Source organism: Anas acuta, chromosome 13, assembly GCF_963932015.1.
Source record: "Anas acuta chromosome 13, bAnaAcu1.1, whole genome shotgun sequence".
NCBI classification, from domain to species: domain Eukaryota; kingdom Metazoa; phylum Chordata; class Aves; order Anseriformes; family Anatidae; genus Anas; species Anas acuta.
In genome coordinates, this window is record NC_088991.1 from 19,190,693 (window position 1) to 19,203,038 (window position 12,346).

Here is a 12,346-nt window from a genome sequence, read left to right on the forward strand (position 1 = left end):
CAAGGCAGTATTGAAAATTGAGTCTGTCAAGTTATTTGTTTGAGGAATCTTACTTCTTTTAGAAGTTTATCCATGTATTTCAACAATGGTTTGGGATCCCAAGGTGCTAAATATAAAAACTAAAATTCAGGGGAACTCATCACGGGGGTGCCACAATGAAATAAATCTTAAGGATAACTTTGGGATAGGAGGCATGATAGAGTCTATTAGGGTTTTTGAGAAACTAGGGATTTGGAATTGAGACTGGGATTCTCATGTGTATTACTGTGTGACTCCCAAGCATGAGAGACATGGATTTCCACCCTGCATTGTTCAGACTCTGCATTATCAGTAAATGACTTACAGGCTTGTAAACTTAGGTCTCAACTTGAACACTTAACATTTCATCAGATCTGCTTAAAGATTAAAAAAATGCCTATTTTTTTCTGCTTATTTAATGCTTTGTTTTGTGTTTGTTGTCGTTGTTGTTTGTTGTTTGCAGACGTGGGTTGGCAATAAAAGAAGGAAGATGAGCAGCAAGAGTGCTGTAGAATCTGGAGGCACTCCCCCAGGGACTGCCCCTACTACTCCCTCAGTACCTCCAGAAGCAGCAGTTAGAAATGTGGTAAATATTGCTCGATCCCAAAGTCAGCAGTCTTCTTGGACCTCTTCTAATAACGATGTAATAGTTACTGGTATATACAGTCCTGCTAGCTCATCCAGTAGGCAAGGATCCACCAAGCAGACAAATGCTTCAATGGCAGAAATACACAAAACCTCTATTCCAAGACTCTCGGGAAAAAATGACACAGACTTTCAGCAGCAGCACATCCCTATAGGACGACAAGTACCACACTGTAAAAATGCTTCCCTATTAGTAGGGGAAAAGACTATTATTTTATCTAGACAAACAAGCGTACTGAATTCTGCGAACTCCATATATAGCCACACTAAAAAGAGCTATGGTGGCTCCTCAGTGCAGACCGCAGAGTTGGTGTTACCTCAGAAACCGATGATATGCCACAGACCTTGTAAAGCTGAACCCGTGGGATGTCAAAGGTTACAAAAACCGGAACATGCAGCTCTTGCATCGCATGTGCCCCCCGGACAAAGGGCTAATCCTAGGGACCCTTCTTGTAGCACGCAAAACCTGGAAATTCGTGAAGTGTTTTCTCTGGCGGTTACAGATCAACCTCAAAGAATCGTGGGAGGAAGCACGGCACAGAAGCACTGCTCGGGGGAAGGCAGCTGTCTGTCCATTGCGATGGAAACTGGCGATGTGGATGACGAGTATGCTAGAGAAGAAGAACTAGCATCCATGGGAGCACAAATACAAAGCTATTCAAGATACTGTGAAAGTAGCAGCTCTGTTCGAGTAGAGAACCAAAGCGCAGCCTTGTCGGGGCCGGGAAGAAACGTGAGCTGTAGTTCTCAGCTGGTGAATGCCAGGGACGTGCCTGACAATGTTCTGTATCATAACAGAGACTACCACTTGCCTGCACGGACCTCGTTGCATACAACATCCAGTACATTATATAGCAGTGCTAATCCATCAAGAAGTACTTTTTCTCCTCATTTCACATCTTCAAGTCAACTGAGGCTGTCACAAAACCAAAATAATTACCAGGTAATCTGTCAATTTATTCGTCTTCAAATCTTGAAGACAAGGTCACAGATGAGTAATGTATTCTTTGAAGGCTGGTGGCTAGTAAGGGGTAGGTTCATATTTCTGCAAGCTGTGCTTGATTTACATCCTTCAGCAGAGATGATTCCTTCTTAAATAGAAGCAAAGGTATGACTAAAATATGGTAGCACTTAGCTGTGTAGCTGAGCCTGTGGCTGTAGTGGGCAGCCATACAATGAGGAGCAGTCTGGGCTTTATGGTTTTACTAGGTAAAGTTTGCTTACAAGAGGCTCATACCTGTGACTGCTGATGCACGCTGGTCTCTGTTGTCCTGACTTGGCTTGCCAGTGCATGTCACAGCTCTTCCCTTGGTTGTTCCTCTGCAGGCATCCTTTGCACGTGGCAGAGGGCACAACACGGGATCACACTGTCATTTGTGTGCTGTACAGTTGCTTGCCCTTATTAATGTCAGCTTGGATTAGCTCTTCCATCAGCATTGCCTTTACCCACTATAGAATTGCTGATACCTTGGACCGGTTTTCTGTTAGTTATTAGATCTCTCACAAGATAGATAAGATGATGGAAGACACTAAGCAAGCAAATATTCTTCCTCTCCCACAGCATCTAATTCAAATATCAGTTTTACATTCAGTCCTCTTATTTCCTCATCCTACAACAGAGCCCATTCAACGAATACTGAGAGGGGAAAATTAAATGCAGATAATTGAAGAACTACAAGATCTTCAGAAGAAGCTGTAGCACTGATACACTTTTTTATTTTTTTATTTTATTTTATAAACAGGGGAGAGAGAATCATGCAGGAAACGTCCAAATTGATTTTTAAATGGATTTTTGTGCAGTCTGGCATGCCATAATCTATAGACACTGCGATAAGTCTTACAGCTGACAGGGTGTTATATTACCTGTGTTACTTCTGTGCTTTTCTCTGTTACATTTTCAAATTTATCCCCAAAATGAACCATATAAAAACACACCATCTTTTCTTGTGCATTGCTCACTAGTATAGGGAACAATACTTTGTGGTGTTTTTTCTATTTTTTTTCCTCTTCTTTCTGACATGTTCCTATCTTGTGAGGATTTGAAAGAAAGTTTTTGAGTGCAAGTGCATACCACTTTTCACCAGAAATCATCAGGATTACTGCTTTTCTTGGCAAACCTGAGGTTTGAGGAACGTGTGCTCTCTGGACTAGATTCTGTGCAGTAGATGGGATATCTCCAATTCTTATTTATGGCCTTTATTAAGTCAAATAATTCGGATAAGCTGTTTTTCCCCTTTTTCCCATCTGCTCTCAGATGGTCTGTCAGTGTTTGCTATTACTTGAATTACAAAATTCATTAAATGCTGTTTACTTTTGAAATTTCAGTTTCATGGGAGAGGAAAAGCTGTAAATGTGTGCATCTGTTCTATCAAGGGTTGGTAAAGCTGCAAAAGCGCATACAACACAGTTAAGGAAACTTTTCTGAGGTTTCACATAGTGAAATATAGTATTGATACCTCCAGCCGTATGCTCATGGTACTTTATTTCACTCTTGAAAAAGCATTAGTTATCTGTATTACTGGTTTTTATTTATTTATTTATTTATTCATTTGTTTTTAATTATTATTATTATTTTTATTCTTTTAGAAATTTGAAATAACTCATATTGGGGATATTTTGGGGGTAGGGACTGAGGCTCTTTATAGATAGAATGGTTCATGGCAGGTGACATTTTATCCATGTGGTGTGGATCAGAACAAGGACGTCTCTGTAACTTACTTTGTTGTCGTTGTTTCTTTGTTGTTTTTCCACATTATAAAGATGTTTGGTAAGTAAGGAATTCTTCTTTACTCCGTTTGACTTCCATGCCTGTCCTTAACAAACTCTGTTCTATGGAATTTTGGAATGCAGCTTGGGCTGGGGGAAATTCTGTTTCTTGTGGCATCCTTTGCCTTTCCCAATCTTAAGCCTTGGAAAAACTGGGAAGGTTGCTGTTAAGTGACTTGGTGCTGTAAGCATCCATGCTGTGAAACTCTGAGATGATACTCATCAGAATCAGAAAATTTACGAGGGCAGATCCGTACAGCCATGCAGAAGTTGGTGGTGCTGATTTCTCCACATCACTGCATTCCTTGACAAAAGTTTTTAGCGTGTTGCAGAACAATGCAACGTTGAGGTCTGTATCTTAGGACGTGTCAGTGTATGGCAGGGACTCACTTCCAAAACTCAGCTCACTTTTACAAGAAACGTTCACTGCCACCTTCAAAATCGTCTGTAATGTAGCACACCCCAATTGCCTGATAGCACGTTTTACCAAAATCATCAGGTCTGCACTGCTTTCACTCCCTCCCTCCCCAAGTGCTCCTCCTAAAATTATGAGTTACCAGCCCTCCTTTCAACCCCTTAGGTCTGTAGGGAGGCTTGCTCTGATCTAATACTGAGCTTCAGTTAAGAAGCCCACTGCTTCCCCTTTCCTTTCCTGCCTTGTTTTTGCCCCCAGGCTGTGTGGTGGAGCACAGGCATTATTCCCCTGAGACCTGGACTGAAGAGTAGTTCCAGTTTGGGGCTGAAAGCTGGAATTCAGAGGAATGACTTTTCTGTTGGCTGAATTTAGCAGTCCTTGCTCAGCCCAAATAGAAGGTGAAAAGGGGAAAGAACAGCTCTCCACCCCCAACGCACTCCTTGGCTGTGTTTTGGTTGTCTGTGGTCCTTGGGTCATGTTGGGCAGAGTGTATTAAGTACTCATTTGCTTCGCAGAATTTAAGGGAAGCCAAAGAAAAAACCCCAAGTCTGGTATGACTGGTATCTCTCATAGACACTCCCTTTCCTTACACCTTAATAACCTCTATATATCAAACTTCCAGAGATGTGTATTTTATAACTTTATTAATTTATTATTTTTTTTCTCCTTGAGAGCTTTTTTTTTTTTTTCTTCCCCGGGTGCTGTCTCACGTCTTGTAGACATCTATAGGATCACACTTCTTTTGTGTGTAGTCAGTTCCAGTTACTGTTATTGCCCTTCTTAGCCAATTTATCAGCCTAGGAATGAAGATCCTTAAGCTTAGGGACATTTTCCTAAATTTAAAAATAGATTAAACCCGAGTTTGCAGGATTGTTAGAGTGGTTAAGCAGCCAAGCAGATGCTTCTTTAAAGGCAGGAACGCGTGATTGGTGTTTTGATGAAGTGATTACTGTTGTACATTGGTGGGGCATCTAATTAGCAATTAGTTATAGCTTCCTTACTGGTTCAATTAATCAAATCCATGTTAGTGTAACCTAAGAATAAATTTAATAAAATGATCAATTTTAATGCCTGAGCAGTTTTGCTAAACAAATTGTTCAACCCACGTACTTTGCTTAGTTTGGCTTTCAGCTCCCCGAATGAGAGGCTCCTTGCTGCTCCTCAGGCTGAATGCAGATTTAGTCGCAGTTTACTTCCCCCCCCCAACCCTAAGGGGCAAAAATCCTGTGGAAAGCATGTGCGGTTTTTTAATTACTTTGTTCTACACACTGAAGCACGGTTAATCTAATTTAGTCCCATCTTCTTCTAGGGAAAGTCCTAAACACTGCAGCCAGTGCACTGGAGTAGGATATGTGTAATTTGGATTTATTTATTACTGAGATCCACTTTAAGGATACTGCTTTGTATGAATGAGCTCTGAGTTTGCTTTATTTAAGGAAATGGAAATCAAATTCACTTCTGTGTTATTAAATGTGTCAGAGGGGTTTGTTTACTCCCTTAGAGGTTTTTTGCAGAGGAGAGGAGGACTTCCTTGTTCATTTTGGGCAGCACGGCGTTTTGTGGGGGAAGCAGCGTGGTTTTCTCTGGAGTCTTGGGCAAAGTGTTCCTGACACCCGTTCTTGTAACAGGAGCAGAGCTGCGTTTGTCACAGCTGTTGGCTGCCCTTTATTTCTGGGACACACGAGCAGGGAGAACCCCTGGGCCTGTTGGGGGGGAGAGCAGCAGGGAGCGGGCTGCTGAAACACTGCATGGGGCCTGCCCTGGCTCCAGGGAACAGGCCCAGGTGCTGCCTGGGGCTCTGGATTTGCCCCAGGGCATTGAGTCTGGGACAGTGGCATCCAGGTGAACTGGGAGGAGGTTGTGTGGGGACCTTGTATTGCCTGATCGCTTGGAGATACCGAATTGGTAGCACGCCAGTGTTGCAGTACTTTGGGGCTTTCTGTAGCATCTGCGAGAGTTTCCCCTTGGGCTCTGTTCCCTCTGAGGCACAATATATTTTCTTTAACAGCTGCTTTAGGTCGTTTTTGCAACTCACCGTGGCTGCTCCAGTTGGAGCAGGACTAGGGGGCACAGCTGCGGGTGTCTGGGCTCTAGCCGCTGCAGGAAGACAACCAAAGAAGAAAAACCCTTCTGCCTTTTTATAGAGCCAGTTGAGAACATTTCCATGTATATCGCCTTTCAAATAGTTAAACTTTATTGGATTTGGCATCATATCTGTCAGAACTGGTGTACATCTCTGTTCCAGCCAACTGCTAGTTCATGCTCTGCCAGACCGATCCTTCTATTTACACAAAAAAAGCACTTCTTTTTTTTTTTTTTCCATAGCCCCTCTTTAAATTTGTTGGTCTTCTGAGGAATAAGAATATAAAGCAGTGTTGGATCTGATCCATTGCTGAAGTAATTCAGTTTAACCTTGCAGTTAATTTAGCAGGAAAAAATAAATAAATAAACAAAGAGGAATTGTGTGGATACTCGCACTGCTTTTCTGTTGTGTGAAGCTGTTGTGTCGGGTAGGAAATTGTAATGGACGTAACTTGTTTCTACTTGGTTTCTAAAATGTGTGCAAGTAAGAAATTGATATTTTAGTCAAGCAAGCTGGTGCAGACTTGCTCTTAGGAGGGGAGGGTGTTCATTTCTAGCCCTCCCTCTCTGCCCTCCTTGTGCTATAATGGGAAAGTGTCTGACATGAGGTAACCCTCAAGTGCTTTCAGCTAAAAGCTAGAAGAATAAAAGTATCTTACGTGCTTGTACAACAGACAAACTGTACCAGGTATTCTATATTTGGTTATACTCATGCTGAAAGACGCATTATTAGAGCCCTTCCCAAATACAGAAACCATTAGCATAGCTTGATAGAGTCAGCAGAAGCAAGTAGATTTTTCTTCCTCGTACATAGTGTGTGTAACAACTTGAGATTGATTAATCTCTTGAGCTATGTTTAGTCTGAAGCATTGCTTGTCTGCAGCAGAAGCTGAACATGGAATCCTAAATAAGCCGCCAATATTCCCGGTGATGAAACATTGCCCATGTCCAGGGAAAATAATACAAGATTATTTTTGATAAGCCTGGCTCTAGGAATGGTGGGGGAACAACAGGAATCAAGGAAGCTAACCTTCACCTTCACACCCATTCCTCATCCTTCTCCAGCCTAATCTCCCTGTTTTTTTCTGATAGTCTACAAATCCTTAACATTCAGTGTTAAATATTTCAGTTACTAATGTCCTAGTATTTCTCTTCTGAAAGCTCAACTGACGTAACTGAAAAATACATTACAGCACTTCTGCCAAACATTAGGCCTTTGCTAACTCCGGTTTGCTTAATCTTATGAGCTTTGCGACAGATAGAAGATGAAAACTTAAATTTTTAAAATACAAGTTTTGAGATAGCAAAAGTACAGAAGGGTCTGAGGTGCGGTTGTGTTGTCACCCTCACCCAAAGAACCAGTTGATTTTTAGTCTTGTAACAGTGAGGTAAGTGTGAGTCTGTTTTCCTTTTACATCTTAAACTGTTTTAAATACACTGCTATCAGACCCAAATGCACAACACTGAAGTCTTTTGCAAGCTGCTCTCTATTGTTCTAGTAGCAACCTAAACTGATGTTGTTTTCTGTTCTGTTTTCCCCTTCCCCTCTACAGATTTCAGGAAACCTTACTGTGCCTTGGATTACAGGTTGTTCCAGAAAAAGAGCAGTGAGTATATTTCCATTCAAGCATATGATGTATTGAGTAGAGGAATAAAATTTCATGTAAATGCATTTTTGAAAATTTCAGTTCGGTTTAGGTTGTGTGCTTATTTGGGTGTGTGTTTTTTTTTTTTTCCCTTAATGTTTGTATTAGTCAAAGTATAATCTACAGCTACAATGCTTCAGTTAGCATGAAGTTGATGTTTATCTTCAAAAGCAAGTCAAGTAATGTGATGCCCGGGTATATGATTGTGCTATTAGCTGAAATGGAATGGTTTCTATTCGGGAGAGAATGAAACGCCCCAGCGAGTAACTCACTTTTCAGTTACTCTGTGCACATTCACGGAATTAGTCCCTGCTATCTGTAGTAACTTTCTCAAATCTCATTTTACCCATGTGTCATTTTACATTAGGCAGAATCAGCCAGGTCGGTGTCTTCAATTCACAAATTACTCCAAGCATGATACAAGGTATGAAACAGCTTTTGTAAGGAAAATATCTGTATCCAACTCTTCTGTTTGGTTACTGTTCAAGAGTAGCTTGTGAACTTCTCTTTGAAGAGCATGGAGAATCTGCTTGTAAACCTGCAGCTTGGGTGGTACAAACCTAAGCTCTCGAGAGGCATTTATGTGTTAGTCCAACTATATCAGAAGCAACAGTCAGGAGATGACTATCGTGATAAACAAACTACAAACCAATGAGCTGCATCATGTGTATTGCTTTGGTAATGATGTCTGGGTGATGGAAGAACCTTGCCTTGCCTTCTCTTCCCTGCTGTGTACCCATGGCTGTTCGCTGACGTTAATTGTTTTCTCTCAGACTTTTGCTAGGTTTCAGCAGTGGCACATTTCTAGTTTCTTCAGACTTCGATAGTGTCATTTTTATTTCTCTTCATTATAGAGTACTTCAGAAGAGCACTTCCCAGAGGAAGATGCTCTTCCTTTTATACAAATCCTGTATAAAATTGTTCATTGAGGTGAAGGTGACAGCAATCCTGTTGCTTGTTCCATCTATCCTGTCCCTTCCAAGTACAACCTTTCTTGAGTAAGCTTTTATAAATGCAGCCTTTTTCTGGAAGGCACCTTCCCACTCTCATCTAAAACATCAAGCTGGTCAGTGTCCTAAGGTACAGCTTCACTAGTTGGCTGAGCTGATTTCACAGCACTTCACTGCCCAAAGGGGAAGTTTGCCCTCCACCCACACTCCATACGGGTGCACCACCACCCTGGCCATGGCACTGGTAGTTTAGAAGTTCACGTTTCTAAACAGAGGAATCTGCTCTGTGCTGCAGTTGGCATATTTTTTTGCAGAGAATTGGGGCATTTTACCTCCTGATGAACCACAGATTCGCTGACTAATTCCTTCTGTAGTAAGGGAAGTTACTGTGCCAGGCTGCTCTCTGTTTACAAGTGGAATCTCTCCGGGGGCAGTGTCTCCTGGGGACGGGCTGGTGGTTCCACTTTCTTCTGGCATTTCAATTATAGCTGCCTTTCCCCACAGCATGCTGTACTCCCACTCTTACTTTGAGGTAAGCATTACAACTTGACACTTCTCTAGCTTGAACTTTAGATACTTGGAACACTTAAGGGAAGACTTTTCCATTACCATCAGCAGCTGCATTAGCTCCCTAAACCATAACTTTAATCACCCGTTTAACAGTGTAAACTATTTTTTCCAAGCCATTTTGCTCCGAAGTCCCTATGTAAATGAAATCATTTATTTTTCTCATTACTTCTCCTGTTCCTCTGCCAGCCAGACTGCAACATCCGACTTAGATTGTTTAGAAAGTTAGTATGCAACTTTTTTTTTGGGGGGGGGAGGGGGGGATGGTTTTGTTCAATTTCTTTCTCCTCTTTTTGCTCTACCAAGGTTGCGTTGCCATATGGGGATGCACCCAACTGGAAAATGCAGATGTAAGCAATTGCTGTGGCTGCTGCAGGGAGGTTGTTATGACTGAGAAGGCAACAGATAGAATTTCAAGGCAGCCGTCTTCACAGCACAGAGTGAATCACAAATGGTGCATCTCCTTTGCTGCATAGGGCAGAAAGGATCCTACCTTTCTACCAGGTACTCCAGATAAGTTACTTCTTAGGGCAGTGTTTACCCTCATCTGACATACATTTGGATGAATCTATGTGGAAGGTGAGCCTTCGAGGATTTGGGAATGCTGGTTTTTAAGGGTGATTATTAGGGATTTCTTTTTCCTTAGACCTTCTCTCCTGTGTCTTTTTTTAACCAACCGCTTTTGCGGTTTATTGATTAATATAATCCAATTCAACAGCATCTGTTTCCAGATCTGTGGATTGCCTTTTTCCAATTTGAATGCATAATTGGTCATGTTGAGGAGAAAAGTTTAGGAGTTGGCGCTCCAAAGCTGGTGTATTCACAAGAGTGTAAGAAAACGGGAAGGGGGAACAGGCTCCTACTTCCTAGGAAACTTTTATTTTCAAACGTGAAATTCTTCTGAAGAAAGAGCATGAGGGAGCAGAATTAGAATGGATAGAGTTGAGATTGCGGCAATTACTGCCATTCAAACAGCAAAAAGGCTGATCTGTATTTTATCTAAAATGGAGAAGATTGGCTTTTAGATGATCTGATTTTTTTTTTAATCTTCTGCTTTGATATTTTGTTTTCCTTGCCCTGTCCTTCAACTGCATCAAGAGACAAATAAGAGCTATCTGTGCAGGTCTGCGGAAACTTGCTAGTCTGCTCAGCTATGCCCTAAAATGATGTAATCCTGACAGTTAATGAATATTAGTCCAGAAATATCACTCAGTTATTCATGAGAATGTCCTTGGAAAATGTGGAGTTCCATATTCTGTTACGGTGCGTGCAGAGCGTTGCCCTTTATGAACACTCTGATTTATTCTTTTTTCCCCACAGTGTGGTGGAAGGACAAGGACTCAAAGATAGCGATGAAGATAATTGGTTAAATAAAAAAGAGGAAAATATCTTTTATCTTTTTCTTCTCCTTACACTTCAGTCTTAAGTGTACTAACTGTTCTTAAGTCGTGTCATCTGATGTCTTAACGGAATGGTTAGTGTTTGTAATACATCAAACGTGGAAGGCATGTTATAACTTAGCGTGCTGACAACAGAAACCATTTTTCACAGGTGTTGACTCTAGGTAAGCTGTGTCTGGCTTAGCTGTGGAGTTTTGTTTCTGGAGGACAGCCAAGAGTCATGGATTATTTTTTGGGGGGGGGAGGGGGAGGAGAGGGGAGGGAGGTTTTGTTTGTTTTTTTTTCCCAATTTCTATTTAGAAATAGTTCTAGTGGTATTAGTGACTTTGTGTTCCAGACTTGATATTAAGACAACAGATTAAGGTTTTAGAATTATTTCAGCCCGTCATCCTTGAGAAGCAGACATAGTAAATCAGAGAGTACGCAGCACGTATGTATTTTGGCTGGGATTTTCCGTGAAATTTATTGCCTTTCATGTTAATGTCAGGGCTAGCTCATGCAGGGTTTCAAGGGGACATCGCCTTCAGTAGAAAAAGCTCAAAAGGGAGCTGATTTTTGTGTTTCCCTTCCACCTGGAATAACATTGCATTGTAGTGACATCTTTGATCCCTTGCACAGTGTGCTTCTCAGGTCGGTGAGGTTGGTTAGCTGGGTCTGCCTAGAGCTTCAGCTGGCATTCACTGACCTCTCAGGCTGGTGTGCAGATATTTTCCCCCAAAACGTGGGAGTCCCCCAGGGCTCCTGTCCTGAACATTTGTGTTTTGATTTTAAATTGCTGGTTTAATACAGACTATTTCAATAAAATTCTGGAGATAGCAGCAGTACAACGCTCCCCTCAGACTTGTGCCTGTCACAGAAGGAACACAGTAAGTGTGTTTTGAATCGAGTGGAGGACTGGATCTAACTCCAGGTCGCTGTGAGACCTGCCAGGAGTTATACTGGCATGCCTGGGCACAGGGTGCTGACAGCTGGTATGTGTGGAGGGCACTAAGTGGGGTAGGGACATCACTACAGCTGCTGAAGAAAGGACCTCGTTGGGCTCTGCTCTGAAAGCCTCGTGAAAACTCCTACTGCCAGAGTAAGCCAACGTGCACTGGAGAAAATATGTCTTCGAGCAGCTTTTAAAGTAAAACGAGCACCCACAGGGATTAAAACTACTTGCAGGCAAAGTGCACTTCACTTGTACCTTTTTAGTTTAAAACTGCATGCCAGTATTAAAATATTTATCAGTCCTGCCTCACCCGGAGCATACCGAAAGCTTACCAACATAGTGGAAAAAGAGGCAAAAAGTCTCTTTTCTGGAAGTCTTAAGTTTGTGTGCTAGTGCTACGTTAGCTGGAATAGTTTAAGGGTGCCTTTGGATGCTGCTTTCCTTGTCATCTGTTTCAAACACGATTTTGTCTGCAGGCTGTGCAGCTTGCAGTCTTCTGCAGGTGTTGTGCTCTGAATGAAGCTGGTGGTAACACCGTTCTGCTAGCTGTTTTTAGGGGCCTTCAGGTATGTTTCTGCATCCTAAGAAGATTGGAAGTGTCTTGTGATGAGTAGTTGTCTGCCCATATGTGGAGAAAGGAACTGTCACATCCTGGGGAAGGGTTGTGTCCAGAAACCAACTTACCTACCAATTGTTCTGGTAGTTATGGCCATCAGCTGCCTTCAATTTTTTTTGTTGTTGTTGTTCTCAAGGGAGAAACATGTATGGCCTGGGAGTCTTAGAGGGTGGAAGTGCACATAGTGTGCCTGTCTGCAGCACATACAGCTCCTCAAGGGTGCTTCAGGCTGCACTGTGTATAAGAATAATATTAAATGGTACGGATGAGAAAGCAGGAATATGTACAAAATGGTTAATTCAGAAATAAC

At 41.9% G+C, this 12,346-nt stretch overlaps 1 protein-coding gene across 5 annotated transcripts in view; it reads left to right on the forward strand.

Moving 5' to 3' along the window:
* The window catches only part of HDX (highly divergent homeobox), a 43,500-nt gene that overhangs the window by 12,352 nt on the left and 18,802 nt on the right, over nt 1-12,346 (forward strand). For all 5 annotated transcript variants that reach the window (XR_011101207.1, XM_068697506.1, XM_068697505.1 and 2 more), the window contains 2 exons: nt 482-1,606; nt 7,480-7,533. Coding sequence is in view for 4 of the 5 variants with exons in the window: in XM_068697506.1 (XP_068553607.1) it covers nt 482-1,606; nt 7,480-7,533 (1,179 nt within the window). In the remaining variant the exon portion in view is untranslated. The remainder of the gene's footprint in view (nt 1-481; nt 1,607-7,479; nt 7,534-12,346) is intronic.